The 18,463-nt window shown below is 36.3% G+C and overlaps 1 protein-coding gene across 2 annotated transcripts in view; it reads left to right on the top strand.

Moving 5' to 3' along the window:
- The window catches only part of CACNA2D1 (calcium voltage-gated channel auxiliary subunit alpha2delta 1), a 389,241-nt gene extending 378,897 nt beyond the window's left edge, over positions 1 to 10,344 (top strand). For both annotated transcript variants that reach the window (XM_081102325.1, XM_081102324.1), the window contains exon 39: positions 9,458 to 10,344. In XM_081102325.1, coding sequence (XP_080958451.1) covers positions 9,458 to 9,574 — 117 coding nt within the window. In that variant the 3' untranslated portion in view covers positions 9,575 to 10,344. The remainder of the gene's footprint in view (positions 1 to 9,457) is intronic.
- The last annotated feature ends 8,119 nt before the right edge of the window (positions 10,345 to 18,463 follow it).

The raw sequence follows: 18,463 nt of genomic DNA, 5'->3' as shown, positions 1-18,463 counted from the left end.
CAACCCCCTGATCGGCCCTGCTCTGTGTGTGACAGGGTAGAGCCATAACCTCCCCATCGGCCCTGCCCCGAGTGTGAGAGTGGCAGCGCCCCAACCCCCTGATCGGCCCTGCTCTGTGGGTGATAGAGGGCAGCGCCCCAACCCCCACCCCACGGGCCCTGCTCTATGGGTGATGGGGTAGAGCCATAACCTCCCCATCGGCCCTGCCCTGAGTGTGATAGTGGTGGCGCCTCAACCCCCTGATCCGCCCTGCTCTGTGTGTGACAGGGGGCGGTGCCCCAACTCCCCTATCGGCCCTACTCTGTGAGTGACAGGGGAGAGCTCCCCAACCCCCTGATGGGCCCTGCTCTGTGCATGATAGGGGGCAGCACCCCAACCCCCCGATCGGCCCTGCTCTGTGCATGACAGGGGGTGGCGCCGCAACCTCCCTATCGACCCTGCCTTGAGTGTGACACGGGGCAGTGCCCCAACCCCCTAATCAGCCCTACCCTGAGCGTGACTGAGGGTGGCATCGCAACCTCCCGATCCACCCTGCTCTGTGCATGACGGGGCGGCGCCCCAGCTCCCCAATCGGCCCTGCTCTGAGCCCAACCAGGGGCTGCACCTAGGGATTGGGCTTGCCCTCTGCCACCCAGGAGCAGACCTAAGCCAGCAGGGTGTTATCTCCCGAGGGATCCCAGACTGCGAGAGGGCACAGGCCTGGCTGAGAGACCCCCTCTCCTCCCCGAGTGCACAAATTTTTGTGCACCAGGCCTCTAGTTGTATTATAATCATCAAACTTACTAAGAGACTAGACCTTAATTATTACTACTACAAGAAAGAAAGGATCATTAGATAACATGATAGAGGTACTAATTATTGCTACAATGACAATCATATTACAGTATATTCATCCATCAAATACATTTTTCACCTTAAATTTATACAATGTTATATTTCAAATCTCTCTCTATATAAAAGGCTGAGCTACCATCCTGTCCAACCAACCAGTCAACTGGCTGGTACATATGACACACACTGACCACCAAGGGGCAGACACTCAACGCAGGAGCTGCCAAGCTGTGGTGACTTAGCAGCAGTGGTTCTCAGGTGACACACCCTGGAACCAGAGAGGAGGGAGCCTGATTCCTTTCAATGTGCATGAATCCATACACCTGGCCACTAGTATGTCAATAAAAAGAGACCCACACTAAGACCCATTATAATTAAATTATCAAAGTAGAAGACAAGGAGAGAATCTTAAAAGTAGTAAGAGAAAAACTGTTATGTACAAGGGAACCCCTAAGACTATCTGACTGAAGGTAGTGGCACATAATAATCAAAGTGCGAAAGAACACACCTGCCAAACAAGAATACCTGGGAAAATTGTTCTTTAGAAATGAAGAAGAGGGAGTTTTGAGACAAGCAGAAACGGAAGGAATTTATAGCCACTAGAGACTAGACTTATAAGAAATGTTAAAGACTCTTTAAGTGCAGGTAAAACAGTGTTAATTAGTAACAGGAAATCATATGAAACTATACATGGTAAATGCATAGTTAAATTGAGATTGATATTATAATGGTGGTGGGTTAATAATCACATATATCTAATATGATTGTTAAAGAGTTCATCCTGGTGTATGAGACAAATTATGATTTGGCTTCCTAGCAGCATGATTGTGGGCAGATGGCTTATTTTTTGAAACTTGCATTCTGTGTAAAATCTGGACACAATACCTACTTCATTGGGCATCCATGAGAAACAACTGAGATAATTTATGTGATGAGTTGCACAATGCTTTGCAAATTTGCCCCCAAAAAAGATCTTAGTTCAAAAATATGTAGTGAAATAACTATAATAATTAATGATTACACAAGATAAAATATGTAAATTGTGATATCAATAACAAAATGTGGTGGAGGTAAAAATATAGAGCAGTGCTTCTCACCCTTGGCTGAACATTAGAATCACCTGGGAATCTTTAAAATCCTGATTTCTGGCCCTTCTGAAAAATCTTTAAAAAGATTCCCAGGTGATTCTAATGTGCAACCAAGGTTGAGAACCACTGATGTAGAGCTTCAGAATGCATTCAAACTTAAAAATGTTACCACCTTAAAAATACAGTGTTAAAAGATGTTTTATGTAAGCCTTTGGTAACCACAAATCAAAAACACACTGCATACCCAAAGATAAAGGGAAAGGGATTTAAACAGACCACTAGAAGAACACATCAGATCAGAAAGGAAGAGAGTGAGAGCAGTAAAGGTAACAAAGGAATTTGAAAACAGCCAGAAAATGATTAACAAAATATCCATCAATAATTTACTCTAAAGGCAAATGAACTGAATTCTCCAATATAAAGACATAAAGTGGCTGAATGGATTTTTTTAAAAAAGATAAAATTATAAGCTGTGCACAAGAGACATACTTCAAGTTTTAAAGCCACACACAGATTTATTGTGAAGGAATGGAAACAGGTATTCCATGCAAATGGAAACCAAAAGAAAGCTTGGGTAGCTTTTCTTAGACTGTCAGACAAAAATTGTAATAAAAAGCCCTGGCCATGTGTCTTGGTTGGAGCACTGTCCCATGTACCAAAAGGTTGGGGGTCTGATTCCCAGTTGGGGTGCATATAGTAGGCAAATGATTGATATTTCTCTCTTACATCAATGTTCCCCACCCTACTATTCCCCACCCCTGTTCTTTAAACATATCCTTGGGTGAAGATTAAAAAAAAAAATTGTAATAAGAAACAAAGTCATTATATAATGACCTTTATAAATATTTATGCATCAACATATAGCACCTAAATATATCAATTAAATATTAACAGACAAAAAGGGAGAAATAGACAGCAATCTACATATATAAAAGCCTAAGCAATGTCCAACCATTAAACCGATCGCCTGGTAGCTATGACGTGCAATGACCACCAGGGGGCAGACACTCCAACCAGTAGAGGAGAGAGCACAATTTCTTGCGGAATCTGCCAGGGGTTAGGTTGCTGCTGGGGCACTGTCAGCCCTGAATCTGCTTCACCTGCACCGTGAACCCAGAGAGGTCCGTTGGCCTGGCCTGTGGGGATTGGGCCAAATCCAGTTCTCTGACATTCCCTGAGTGGTCCCAGATTGCGAGGGCACAGGCCAGGCTGAGGGACCCCACCGGTTCACAGATCCGTGCACTGGGCCTCTAGTACAATATTAGGGGACATTAATTCCCTACTTTCATCAATGGGTTTAACATCTAGATAGAAAATCAATGAGGAAACTTTGGAGTTAAGTGACAAGTTAGAGCAGAAGAATGTAAGAGACATTAACAACATTCCACCCCAAAACAGCAGAATAGACATTCTTCTAAACTGCATGGGGATCATTCTCTCCAATAGTACATATTTTATGCCATAAAAGACAACTTAATAAATGTAAGACGATTATTATTATCAAGAAAAAATTATATCAAGCATCCTTTTGACCACAAGTGTATGACAATAAAAATCAATTACAAGGAGAAAACTGGAAAATTTATAAATGTGTGGAGATTAAGCAGCATGCTCTTAAACAATCATTCAAAGAAAAAATCAAAAGAGAAATGGAAGTAAAACATACCAAAACTATGGGAAGTAGTAACGTACTTCTAAAGGGAAGGTTTATGGTGATAAATACCTATAGTAACAATTTTAAAAATCTCAACCTAAATCTATACCTCTAGGATGTAAAAAACAAAAACAAACAAAAAACAACAACAACAAACTAATCACAATGGTATTAGAAGTCAGGGAATAACAAAGATCATAGCAGAAATAAATAAACTAGAGACTAAAAAGACAATAGAAAACATAAATGAAACAAAAGATAATTAAAATAGACAAACCTTTAGCTGGCCTTCCCAAGACAAAAAGAGAGAGGACTCATAAAATTAGAAATGAAAAAGTTGTTAAAATTGATATCAGCCAAAACCGGTTTGGGTCAGTGGATAGAGCGGACTGAAGGGTCCCAGGTTCGATTCTGGTCAAGGGCATGTACCTCGGTTGCGGGCACATCCCCAGTAGGAGATGTGCAGAAGGAGGCAGCTGATCGATGTTTCTCTCTCATCGATGTTTCTAACTCTCTATCTCCCTTCCTCTCTGTTAAAAAATCAATAAAATATATTTAAAAAAATAAATAAATAAAATAAATAAATAAATAAATAAGAAAAAATAAAAAATTTACTTTGCTCATATATTCAATTTAATTTTGCTCTGGCACTTTCATTTTATAAAGGAACCTACTCAATATATTTTTTCAGACATTTTTCAGGAAGTAAATTAATTGTAGTTATCTTTTTTATGGATGCAAAATGCCCTGTTTGGGTGGGAGGGTCTCTTTCTAAAAAAAAATTGATATCAAGTACAAAGGATCAAAGAAATTACTATGAACAATTATATGCCAACAAATTTGGACAACAGAAGAAATGGATAAATTTCTAGAAACAAATATCCTCTCAAGGCTGAATCATGAATAAATATAAAATTTAAGCAAACCAATGACTAATAAATAAATTGAATCACTTATCAAAAACCTCCCAGCAAACAGAAGTCCAGGACGAGATGGTTTCACTGGGGAATCCTACCAAACACTTAAAAAAGAATAAATATCAATTCTTCTCAAATCCTTTAAAATGTTAAAGAGGAGGGAACACCTCTACACTCATTTTACAAGGCCAGGCTTGACATGGTACCAAACCAGACAAGGAGACTACAAACAAGAAAAATAAGGCCAATATTCTTGATGAACATAGATGTAAATATCCTCAACAAATTAAATGAAACAATGCATTAAAAGGATCATATACCATGATTAAATGAGATTTATTCCAGCGATGTGTCTGCAAATAAATCAATATACTACATTGACAAACTGAATGATAAAAATCATGTGATAATTTCAACAAATACACAAAAAGCATTTACCAAATCTAACATGCTTTTTTTTTTTTTTTGCTGCAGATTTAAAAGCATTGAAATAATTTTTCATATTGGGAATATTGACAGGGTCAAGTGACATGATGGCTTTGGTTTATAAAACACAGTAACACATGAACAAGGGAGGAGAACACCATTCCTTATTCTTAGTGTCAGCTAGGTGGCATGTTATGGCAGTGAAAACTTTGTGATGTAACACAGTGTTGTGGAGAAAATCAGAGGCAACGAGAATGTGTTCGGTTGAAGATATCAACTTGGCATTCTGGCGAAGCCAGTGCAGTCCCTGCCAGGTGTAACGAACTAGATCTGTCATGATGCTTGCATTAAAGATGAGAGGACCCTTTACTTTATCCAGTTCAGCAAAGAATTCTGTTTGTTCTTTGGAAAGCTGCTCAGCTGGGTTCCACATTTCTGTTTGGTGAAACTCTAAACAAAGATCGGATTGAAGGTACATTCCTCAACATAATAACAGTCATACATGACAAGTCCACAGCTAATAATATCATATTCAATGGTAAAAAGCTGAAAGCTTTTCCTCTAAGATCAGGAATAAGACAGGGATGCCTACTCTCACCACTATTATTCAAGATAGTACTGCAAGTTCTAGACAGAGCAATTCAGCAATAAAAAGAAATAAAAGGCATCCAACTTGGAAAGAAAGAAGTAAAATTGCCTTTATTTGCATAAGACATGGTCTTATATTTAGAAAGCCCTAAAACTCACTATAAAACTGATAGAATTTATAAATTTAATAAAAGTCCAAGATACAAAGTCAATATACAAAAATCAGTTGCATTTCTAAACACTAAGATTGAACTATCAGAGAAATTAAGAAACTCCATTTACAATTGCACCAAAATGAATAAAATACCCAGGAATAAATTTAACCATGAAGGTGAAAGACCTGTATACTAAAAAAAAAAAAAAAAAAAATACTACAATACGTACAACATAAACCACAAACATCTCAAATCGCCAAAGCAATCTTAAGACAGAATAAAAGTGAAGGCATCACACTTCATGCTTTCAAACTGTATTACACAACTACAGTAATCAAAACTGGCCCACTATCGCATACTATGCACAAATCAACTCAAATAAGCAAATGGGACTTAAAAGATATTGTACAGTAAAGAAAATTATAGATAGATAGATAGATAAGTAGATAGATAGATCTTATCGATAGGTAGATAGATAGATAGATAGATGATAGATAGATAGATAGATAGATAGATAGATAGATAGATAGATAGATAGATAGATCTCCATCTCCTCAATCTACTGAATGGGAGGGAATATTTACAAGTCATATATCTGATAAGGGGCCAGTACCCAAAATATAAAAAGAACTCATAAAACTCAGTATCAAAAAATAAATAATACAATTTAAAAACAGGCAGAGGATCTGAATGCGAGGGGTCTTGATCCAGCATCAAGAAGGGTTCAGAAATCTGGAGAAGGGGCTGTGCATAAATTAAATAAGAGTCCAGAGACAAAACATAATTTTGAAAGGCATTTGGGGGTCAGAGGAGCCTAGCTAAAGAAACTAAGATCTCCTTGTCTCAGGAGGACCCCTTGCTATTTATTAACACAAATTGTCCTAAGGCAAGGTGGAGATATACACTTCAAAGGGTAGGGTTGGGGACAGAATCCATTGTCAGATTGGAAGAATTTGCCTCTGGCTGTTCAGGTGTTTGGCCAGTAGGAGGCAGTAACATGTAGATTAAGATGCCCTGAGCTGTCTGGCAGCAAGCAATCATCCCTTTTCAGGTTTGAGGAAAGGCCCTTGCCACTCCAGATGATTCAGCCCTTGCTGACATGCTGGAATTGGCTTCCGGCATCTGAATAAACATATTTTCAAAGAAGACATATAGGTAGCCACCAGGCATATGAAAAGAGGCTCAACGTCACTAATTAGGAGTGACACTAACATGCAAATCAAAACCACAGTGAAAATCAACTCATACCTATTAGAATGGCTATTGTAAAAAAAGACAAGAGAAAATAAATGATGGCAAGGATGTGGAGAAAATTTACATTTTGGGGAATGTAAATTGGTGCAGCCACTGTGGAAAACAGTATGGGGGTTCCTTAAAGTTTTTAAAAATAGAGCTACAGTATTATCCAGAAATTCTACTTCTGGGTATTTATCCAAAGAAAATGAAAACACTAACTGGAAAAGATATATACACTCCTGTATTCAGTGCATCATTATTTATAGTAGCCAAGATATGGAAACAACCTAAAAGTTTGTATAAATACTAGAATTTCATTCAGCCTTTAAAAAATCAAATCTTGTCATTTGCAAAAAAACAACAACATGGATGGATCTTGAGGCATTATGCTAAGTGAAATAGACCAAGCAGAGAAAGACAAATACTGCATGGTATCACTTACTATATACAGTGGGGCTTTGACTTACGAGTGTCCCGACTAACAGGTTTTTTGAGATAGGAGCCATCTCTCGGCTGATTTTTTGCTTTGAGTTGCGAGCTAAAATTCGGGTTATGAGCCAGCTTCAGATACCCCACCGCTAGTTGGCGCAGCGAACGTCACAGTGAACACCATGACATCAGCCCAGCATCATGTGTCTCACTCGTTCACTTTTTGATTTGACATACGAGTAATTTGAGTTATGAGCTCCGTCACAGAATGAATTAAACTCATAAGTCAAGGCCCCACTGTATATGGAATCTCAAAAAAAAAAAAATTTCAAACTCAAACAAAATTGCTGCCCAGTGCTGAGTGAATGGGGAGAGGTTGATAAAAGTGTAAGGCCTGAGGATCCAATAAAACATGGTGACTATAATTGATGACAATGTTGGTAACACTGTAAAATTGAAATTTGCTAAGGGAGTAGATATTAAATATTCTCACCAAAGGAAAATAAATTAGTATGTGAGGTAATGGCTGTGTTAATTATCTTGGTAGGAGCAATCCTTTCATAATCAAGTCACCACAATGTTTACTTTAAATATCTTGCCATTTTATTTGTCAATTATAATTCAATAAAGCTGATTTTTTTTTTTTTTTGGAAAAACAACAACGTTGTTTTCATATTAAAAACAATAAAAATATGAGTAATTAACAAATGGGTGAAATTTAAAGCTACAGGGCTGGATTAGAACACTTAGGAAGAAAGTATAAATAAAGAAGAAAATACGAGTGAGAAATAACCCCTGGAATAATCTAACATGGAGAGATTCTGAAGAAAAGAAGCTGAAAAGAGTAAGAACCACAAACAAGTGTGGAGGAAAGATGCATGAGAAAATATTTCAAGGAGAGAATATTTATTGTATTTTGTCAAATGCTCCTGAAAAGTCAAATAGGATGAGGACTGAGAATTGATCATTTTTTAACTGTCTCTTTAGATTTAGGGCCTATCTTTTAAAAATGAAATTTCCCTTAATAGATTCTTTTTCCTCAAAAATTCTGTTAGACGAACAAAAGAGTTCTGCCTCATAATACAATTCAAGAAAGAAATTTTACTTATTTATTGGGTAGCAATCACTGTATTAAGCCCTAGTGAGCAAAGAGTCAATGTCCTATTCTCTGGGAGCTCAGAGTCTTTGTATAAATATTCTGAATAGAATTTTTCCTTAGTTAATTACTTTTGTACTCACATACTTACATAACATTTTTGTTAGTGGAAGATGAACCTTGGGTTAGTAAATTCTTAAATGATGTTTAGAAAAATAATTAGATATGAGGGTTTTCTATTAAATTCAGCATATTAAAAGGAATGAAAGGATATAGAAAATGTTACAGAATACAGAACTTTGGAATAAAAGATAAATAATAATGTTGCATTTGTAGGGAACGTAATGAACCACAACTAGACATTGGGTAATCCAAATGAGTATATGCATTACCTACATTCATGGTTTTCTAAACAAAACTTGATAGCTTAGCCCCTGTTTAAGATATATGCTTCAGAGTGTCCTTTCATTTATGGTTCAAATACGTTATTCTTTTTATTTTAATTCTTGATGGAGGTCCAGATGCTACATGTCCATATGGTATGTTCACCTTTGAAACTAGATGTAAGGGATATGGAAGATAGAAGTTCACTTCTCAAATTTATTTATTTTACCAGTCCCAAAATTTGCCTAATTGCGCATAATCACTAAAAACATAATTCTCGGCAATTATAAAACATGCTGTTAAATTTTATTTTTATTTCTTGTATTTATAAATATATGGGAACACTTAATCCTATGAAAGTTTGTTGTTTTTTAATTTAGAAATTGATACATAACTCAAAATAGCATTGACTATTAAAATATTTTCTTTCATTATCATCAGAATCTACAATAAAATTATAAAGCATTCTAAATGGTACTAGGGAAATTTCTTTATCCTAAATCACTGAACAATAAAATCTAGGAGAATGTAATTTATTTGGACTAAGAGACATTTTATAAGGTGAGTTCAGAAGTGGACTAAACCCGGGTGCTCTGAAAGATGTCTTACTAAATATTTTTCAGGATTTTTCTTTTTCCTGTTCTTTCCAACAGGAGGATTATACAGACTGTGGTGGTGCCTCTGGATTAAATGCCTCCCTGTGGTCCATCATTGGAATCCAGTTTGTACTTCTTTGGCTTTTATCTGGCATCAGACACTGCCAGTTGTGACCTCCCAAAACCAAATCTGCATAATTAAACTCCAGACCCTGCCTAAACATGAGTCCTCAACTGCAGTAACCTAGGGTCAACCTCGGATCAGCAGAACATTAGCTGGGCCCACAACATGGCATAAGTCTAAGGCGCAGACTCATAACGCACCCACTGGCTGCATGTCAGGGTGCCAGATCCTGAAACTTGTCTGAATGTTGCATCATCCATGTATAACATCAAAGCAAAATTCTGTGCGTGCTTTCCTGGAAAATTTGAAAGTTTGTTGTTGCATTGTTGGTGATTACTTGTAAAAGGGCTCCCCACACAACTGTTTATGACTCATACAAATTGTCTTGATTTTGACCTGGAATTTGACTTGCTGCAATCCTTGTTCTTTTACCAAGAAAACCTCTAGGGGGAAAAAAAGTCTTGTGTTGTTTTTTGGGTTTTTTTTGCCTTTACTTATTCTTCTGTTAACCATTATTTCCTGCTTTGAGTAGTTATTACTGAAATATGTATATATAGAGAGAATTAACATTGATGTAATCTGTTGAAATAGAAATAATGGCTAATTTTCTATAAAAAAAATTTGCCATGAATAAAATGCCTTATGAAGAATGGCTTCTCTGCCAAAAAATATAACACAGATGATGACTAATTAAGTTTTGGTGGGGTAATAAATTGGTTGTTTGAAAATAATAACTAAGAAATTATTATACTAAAGGTGCTTGAGGGTAAAATTTGAATATGTGACGTATTTCCTCATAAATGTAAGCCCTTACTAATTGCTTCAGTGTACTGGTCCTTTGTTCACAGTAGAGTTATGTAGTGCTAGCCAGATATTTCAAAATGCTCTAAAAAAGCTTGTTGGGGCAGGGGAAGATGTTTTTTCTTGTGATAAATGAACTTTGGTTACCAAGGGTATTTTGCATGATGCTGCTATTTTAACTTTCAGTTTGTTTTTCTCTTAACTGTATAGTCCATTGAACAGTTAACCGAGTGACATTATTGTTATGTAAGAATCTGAACCTTGCAGTGTAATGCACCTAAGTCATCTTTAAAAACATTGTTAAACTACTCTGAATATACTGTGCAATGTAAATGCTGAATGACTGGGTTAGATAAATGGTGAAATGGGAATTGATGGATTTTATACAGATTCGTGCTTTTGCCTGAAAGCCTGTGTACAGATATTTTACGTACATAAATCAGATTTGACACATTTATTTTTTGAAAGCACATATATGTTCTCAATGAAGATTCATCCTAGGTTTCCTCTTTGTTCGTTTGAATAGTGGCACCTACAATCCAAAAATTTCTGCTGCTGTTGCTGCTGCTTTGTCCCTCCATTTTCAATGGTCTGATCACTTGACCACAATTTCCATGCAGATTGATAAGGGTTTTACAATAATCTGAACAAATAGGAAACCTTGAATCTATATGTTATGCATATGAATACTTGATGATGAATAATCAAAATTGTTTTATACAGCCTCATTGGTGAAAATCGTTAGCATAGTAAATCAAATATTTCATTATAGATGAATATGGAAGCCGAATATTACTTATACTTTAAAATTTATTTTCAAGAGTAAACAGTATTTGAAGAAAGGGTGAAAACTGAATGTGTAACTCTAGTTGTAGTGAGTAATTCTGCTGAAGGTTGGAAGTATACAGATATTTTTCATGGTAAAATGCACTTGTTCTTTTTTGAACATGCCAAATATTGGTGTGTGTATATGCTGGGAATTTTCTTATATATCCTTTTAAAGTCAGAATCTTATTAAGATTATCCAGCATGCTTTAATATGCTCCATATAGCAAAGATATAACAAATTCTTTAGCATAGCTTAAAGGGTATATTTGTTTTGTCTTTAGCTTTGCATACATTTGTAATACCATCCTACCGCCAATATACCCTAGGTACTATTTGTGTACATTTCCTTATTTAAAATATTTTTTTATTTAAAAATGGTGGGATTGGGAAATAGATTCACTTTGCCAACTATTGTTCTAAGAGTCTACATCAGTTACCATTTCTAATGCATTGTGATTTTGTAGTCTCATTTGTAACTGGTATTGACATTTTAGAAAACACCAAAGTGATTTAAAAACAAAAAGTGGAATTTCTCACTCTAGAAATGTTTAAATCATGTTGTTTGTTAATTAAATATTTAAAACTTATTGTTAACTTTTGCTAGACTATTTTAAATCAAGAAAGTGTTGGGAGGGGGTATCAAAATATAAAATTGTTAGTTTGTGTACATAAGCAACACATTAAACAATGGAATTGCTTCCAGCATACAACAGACTACCTTAAAATTATCTTTAAAATCTATTAAATATATTTTCATGACTAATGTCACTGAAATAGTATGTATTCATCGACTACATTATTGTATTAATGACAGTTAAATGTGGCATCTCTTGGCAGGATCCTATTTGATTTCATTTGCCATCAAAATATATTTAATGCATGAGTCTTGCTATGATCCTTTATTTTCTGCTATACAATATACTAATATATTATGACAGCCACATACATGATTATAAATTGGGTAAGAATGTGCTCTGACTAAAAATTGTTCTGGGTCCTAATACTTGTCTTCATGCCTTTTGCATACTTACTTTTCTGTAAGACAATAACACTCATCCCATCAAATTTTTATCTTTAATTTCAGATTTTTCTCTGAGTTCTAATTGTTGTCAAAAACTTAAATTTTAACCTATTATATATATTGAGTTTCAAAGACTGAACAGTACAAGAAATCAAGAAAAAAGCTTTTAAACTCTTCATTTGTGCAATACTCATACAGCTTTAATGTAGTTTGTCATTAAAACGAATTCAAATAACTCTTGCATTGGTGTTGAGTAACAGGAATAAATTTTGCATTAATGGTTTTCTTCATTTGAACAACCAGCATTACTGCCAAACACCAATCGTGGTCCATATTTGTAACAGGTTTTTAATATGACATAGTTAGCAAGTTTGATTGAAGAGATTTTGAGGTCCTGGACCTGTAAGATTTTAGTATGATCTTTTTTCATGTTTCTAATGCTTCAAGCATTATTGCTTAACTTGGAAAACAAAAACATAAAAACGGAACAGTGTTGCTGCCATTTGTAAGTTTTCTTGTAATATTCCTTTTATTGACTTTAAAACGGGCCTTACTGGATTCAAATAGGCAGTATCCCTTTTAAGTGACCTTTCTGACCCAAGTGTTACTTGCTTATTTGATGCTCTCTTGTATTTTCCATCTCATTTAAATCTTTCCCTCCACCAAAGCTGAAATTCTATGTCTTAATTTAAAACTCTAAACTATTCCATTGATCATGTTACTTGACATGAAAATGTCCAGAGATACAGAGTTTGATTCAGTGAAACAAGTGTAGTGACTTTGTTTTATAAAAAAGTGTAGAATAGAAGGATGATTTCACTTCCCCCAATTTCAGATACTTTATTGTAATCGGAATGTTGTTTTCCTCAAAGCAGAATGTTAATATTGCTAATAATCCATGTGCATTGATGTAAAGAGCAAATCAATATAACTCATGTATCAAGTGTTGGGAAAAATCCAGAATTTCAAAAACTTAGACAACCCTTACCAATAGTTTCATGTACTTTGTTTATATAGCTCACATAATTCACTCAGAGAAATTCCTCTGAGACTAATGGGATACTGTCTCGTATAGATGCCAATTGAGTTTACAGTGTGACCTGACAAAGCTATCATTTTTGTTGTGCTGTATGATTGTTGGATCATGCTTTTTAGGATGTTTTTATTAAAATGCTCAGTGTGCATCCATGCAAAAGGCCAAGTGGCTTTGTGAACAAAAGATCTTTTCTCCCATTTATTATGTTCTCTTGACACTTTTGTGGAAATTAAGTAGCCTGATAAAAACATTTTGTAAAAATTTGTATAATAATGTTATAAAAATATTTATAATCCCAGAAAATGTTGTGTTAAATCTTGTGCAAAAACAGTATATTCAGAATAAAAGTTTATCATTTAAAGTCACGACAGTTTGAATTATTTAATTACTTAAAATCCTGTTGAAAAAGACTGGTTTCTATCATAAATATATTTTAAGAAAGCCACCTTCCTGTAGAGATAATTCTAGATTTGGGAAGCAAAAGCTGAGATTGCAAAGTACTTCTACAATTACAAACCTCAACTCACGAATAAACAAATGTACTTGCTTAACTCTGACACTTATCATGTGCACTTTTGCCATCAAGGCATTTAGAAACTTATTAAATCAGACTTCCAATTTCTATAGTAAAAAAGCCCACAAAAATTCTAGGCAAAAATGTTTCCAGGTTTCTTTAAATACCTTCGGAAAACAGTTTGAAGGAAAATTGTTAAAATATCTGAACAATGCATACCTTTTATTACATCTGATTAATCTAAACATATAAAAGCCTAAACGACCAAATGACCAGACGACTGGTCGCTATGACACACACTGACCACCAGGGAGCATCTGCTCAATGCAGGAGCTGCCCCCTGGTGGTCAGTGCCCTCCCACAGCGGGAGCACTGCTCAGCTGACCAACAGGGCTAGACACAGGGTTCATGACTGGTGAGCGCCACTGCTGAGGCGTGAGCCTCTCCCAATCAGGACTGTCTGGGCACGAGCCCACTGGCAGGTGCAGCGGGGCTGGGATGAGGGGGAGCAGCAGGTGGCATTGGACTGCCAGTTTTGGCCCAATCCCCGCAGGCCACGCCAAGGGACCTCACTGGTGCACGAATCCGCGCACCAGGCCTCTAGTATTTAAAAATTCCTGCTATTTTATGCCAGCTAAGACAATGAAGTTTATAGAGTTTAAACACACACACACACACACACACACACACACACTAGATTCCTTTTACATTGATACCAGCTTACCACCTGCCACCCTGTGCTCATTGAATAATAAAGTAAGAAGCCTGATATTGCGTGGAACCCAGTATAATGTCAGCCACTTTTCTTTCTGGGGACTTCCATGAGAGAGCAAAAAAGACCTACATGTGAGAGCAATGTGGTATGTAGGTACCAAAGTTGGTGGTTACTAGAAAATTTGACTCTTGGTTTATGATCAAGGCATTTTAACAGGAAAATCCCTACCTCAAAGTGTAAGGTAGATAACATTTGATTTTTGAACATCTGGCTCCATTTTGTACCAATGTATCTCCTCAATCAATCCTCTCCCCTCATTTCCTCTATCAATCATCTTGGTGCCACCACCCCCTAAACCCCGCCTCTTCCCTGGGGACCTTGTTTCATCAGTTCTTTCCTAAGCATATCCAGTCCTCCCTTTCTGCAGGCTCACTTCCCTCTGCCTGCAAACACATTCAGGACACCTCTTCTTAAAACAGCAAAATCAAACATCAACTGCTGCCCGTTAGCCCTATTAATTACTGTTATACACCTAGAATTAAAATATTCCTTTCTATATGTACGGACACATTTTGGTAGTCTCTTTGCAACATACTCAACTAGGCCTTAGAATTTTAGGTTGGAAAGTCATATTGTTATCTCTGACCTTTAGTTTGGACTACCGCTGAAAAAGTTTAGTGGCTGGTATAAGGTACTAAGAAAGTCAACATCTTGGGCATCTCTTGATTCTCAAATTATTTGTTTCTTAAAGTGGAGCTATTCATAGAGCACCTCTACAATTTTCTGCAAATTGGTATACAATCAACAATACCATTTATTTAATATTTTCTATTTAAATTGACTAACGTTTTTTTTAAAAATATATTTAAGAGAGAAATTCAACATAACTCAACCAAAGAACTTATATGCATATTTGCATAACCCAAGGACACAGATAACAGTGGGGTAAAGGCCTAGAGAAGGGATGGGAGTGGGGAGGTGGTGAGGTCAATGGGGGAAAAAAGGGACATTTATAAAACTTTAAACAATAGAAATAAATTTTAAAAAGTAAAAAAATGACATTATTGTCATAATTGAAAAACCAATATAATTTGCCATAATTAGTAGGAATGTCACATTAAAATAGGTTTTTTGTATCCTAATAAATCAATCAAACCACTCAGCATATGCCAGTGTCAAATGTGCTAGATTTAACATAACTTCTTCAACATATTTACTGTAATGATAGATTAGGCAGTTTTTGTATTTCCACCACTAATGTTTTAATTGTAAACCTGGACTCAAACATCTTAATAAATTATAATTATTAATTCCTTAAAATAGATTTATCAAAATGCATACTCAATTTTTTTTTTCAAAATGTTGTTTTCTTGGATGCACAATTTTTTTTAAAAAAAAGCTTTACTGTAATCACAATAGTCTTGAGTACCTCAAGACTCTAATATGCCTTTAAAGATTACTTATAACACTTCCACTGATATAAGGATAATGTATAATGAAGCTAGGTTGGAGTAAGATAGCCAATTTCCGGTACTGGGAAGGACTGCTCTTTTCCAGATATTCTCTTTCTTTAATTGTTTAGTTTAAGAAAAACTGATCTCTCCTTTGTGAAATTATGGGATAGCTGATAATAGCAAATTTTAAACATATTTTTCATTGTTTTCAGACAGGAAGAGAGAGAGAGAGATAGAAACATCAATGATGAGAGAGAATCATCGATCAGCTGCCTCCTGCATGACCCTACTAGGGATCGAGCCCACAACCTGGGCCTGTGCCCTGACCAGGAATTGAACCATCACCTTCTGGTTCATGTGTCGAGGCTCAACCACTGAGCCACACGACCTGGGTTAATAACTATTTTAAACTGCAAAATTGTTAACAAACATGTCAGTTGTCATCACTGGTGCTTCAACCCTCCTTTTATCAATTTCAAAATCATACAGATATATAAAATTCCTAAATGTTGTAACACTGCTCTAGTCCTCATTATGAAGGCAGTGTAGCCAATTAGTAACTGCAATCTATTGCTTAGATTCAGACCTGACTTTACCACTTAATAGTTTGGGAACCATGTGCAACTTACCTCTGTCTAAAAGCCTTAGTTTCCTCAGCCATAAAACAGAATAAAAGTAACTCCATTAGAGGGTTGACATGATGACTACATGATATAACTAATGTAAAGCACTGAGCACACTAGTAGGTTCCAGCACTGAGGAAGCACTCAACACTCCATCCATCAGTATCATGAATTATTATCACAATCATTTCCCTGGTCATCACAGTCATTTTTGGCTGGAACTTTTAAGTTCCTAATGTTGCACCTTTTGTCACTTAATGCAGAGAATATCTCTGTTTAAAATCTATGAAAATGTGGTGTATTTTTTCAAAAAGACTGTGTGGACTTTGGAATTAAACAAACCTGGTTTCATCTGTAGCTTTGATTTTTACTTAACAGATTTACTTAATATTGCAGCATAGCAGTACAGTGGGGCCTTGACTTATGAGTTTAATTTGTTCCAAGACCGAGCTCATTAAGGAGCTCATTAACTCAAGTTACTCTATCAGCTCAATGCAAAAAATCGGCCGAGAGACAGCTGGTATCTCAAAACACTCGTTAGTTGGGACACTCGTAAGTCAAGGCCCCACTGTAGCTTTAACTGTAAGTTGTCACAGCAACATTTTCCTGGCAGTATTTGGGCCAAATCCTAATAATATGGCACTGGCAGAAAATAGGTACTTAATAAATATAGCCAACATTTAGGAAAATAAGTACCCAATCTCCTAATAGCCATAGCCCTTGTATTGCCAGAATATCAAAAATGCTTCTAGTAATCAAACATTTGGTAGATTTTTATTAATATTTCCATCTCAATTGAACAAGTGGTTAGGTTGTCACATGTCCTAGAGGCTTTTTATTCTCTAATTTAGCATTCATTCTACCTAGTACTACCTCATGTCAAATTGAGAAAACCTAATGGAACACACCAATCTGCATATCCCAGATTTCTTCATCTGTAACTCAAGAATCTACTTCTAAATTTTAAAAATTACTTTAGAATTCTGGAATTCAGATAACATTATAAAAGGGATCTAGTCATAAGGATTGGATTGGAATTAAGAATCAGAGTTCTGAGATTAGCAAAAGTGAACCAAGCAAAGTTATAGAAAAACTAGCAAATCAGACGCATCATTTTTAAAGTATAAATATTTTTTAAAACTGCAAAAATAGGGCTCAGGATCAAGTTTTATTTAATGTTTAATACTGAGCCATTAAGCTACCAATAGGGGACTTTTATATTTCCCTAAATTCTGGGGTCAGCAGAGCCTCACAGAAGACATCAGGGGGCTGTCAATTGATAGGAAGGAAGCAAGACAACAATCTAGCCACTAGCTATGATGAGAGGTGAAATGAGTGGAAAAGAACAACAATGTTTGATTTTTAGAAGTCAGAATTCCAAGTGTCAGCAGGGCCACACTTCTTCCAAAAGCCCTGGGAGAAAATCCTTCCTCGCCTCTTTGAGCTTCTGCTGGCTCCAGGCATTCCTTAGTTTGCAACAGCATCACTCATCTCTGCCTCTGTCTTTTCCTTCTCTGTCTCTCTTAAAAGGATTTAGGGCTGGGAAGACCCTTTTTCCAAGTAAGTTTACATTCACAGGTTTCAAGGTTTCGGACTCAGCCCTATCATTTTGGGAGACATAATTCAACTAGCTACACATAATGCATTTGGCACATGTGTGAAGACTGCTTATTAGGCTTATGATGAGTTCACCAATTTCCATCCCCAGCCTTGATTTTTCCATTTTTTCTAGATGTGTATATCCAATTTGATGTGTTAGAGGCCAGTGTGTTCCACCGGAGTGTTTAATAGGTGTAGGAGAGGTTATGGTGCAACATCCAGATACCTATGTTCAAGACTGAGGCACTTATTCTCCCATTTTCCAGGAGGGTTGACTGGGGCTCACAGCTAAGTCCCTTCCAGAAATCACCTTGGGGTGAAGGAGCTGCTTTGTGCCTCCAAGGGGAT

Source organism: Myotis nattereri, assembly GCF_964212035.1.
Source record: "Myotis nattereri genome assembly, chromosome: 11".
NCBI lineage: Eukaryota > Metazoa > Chordata > Mammalia > Chiroptera > Vespertilionidae > Myotis > Myotis nattereri.
This window is presented reverse-complemented; position numbering and strand designations above follow the sequence as displayed.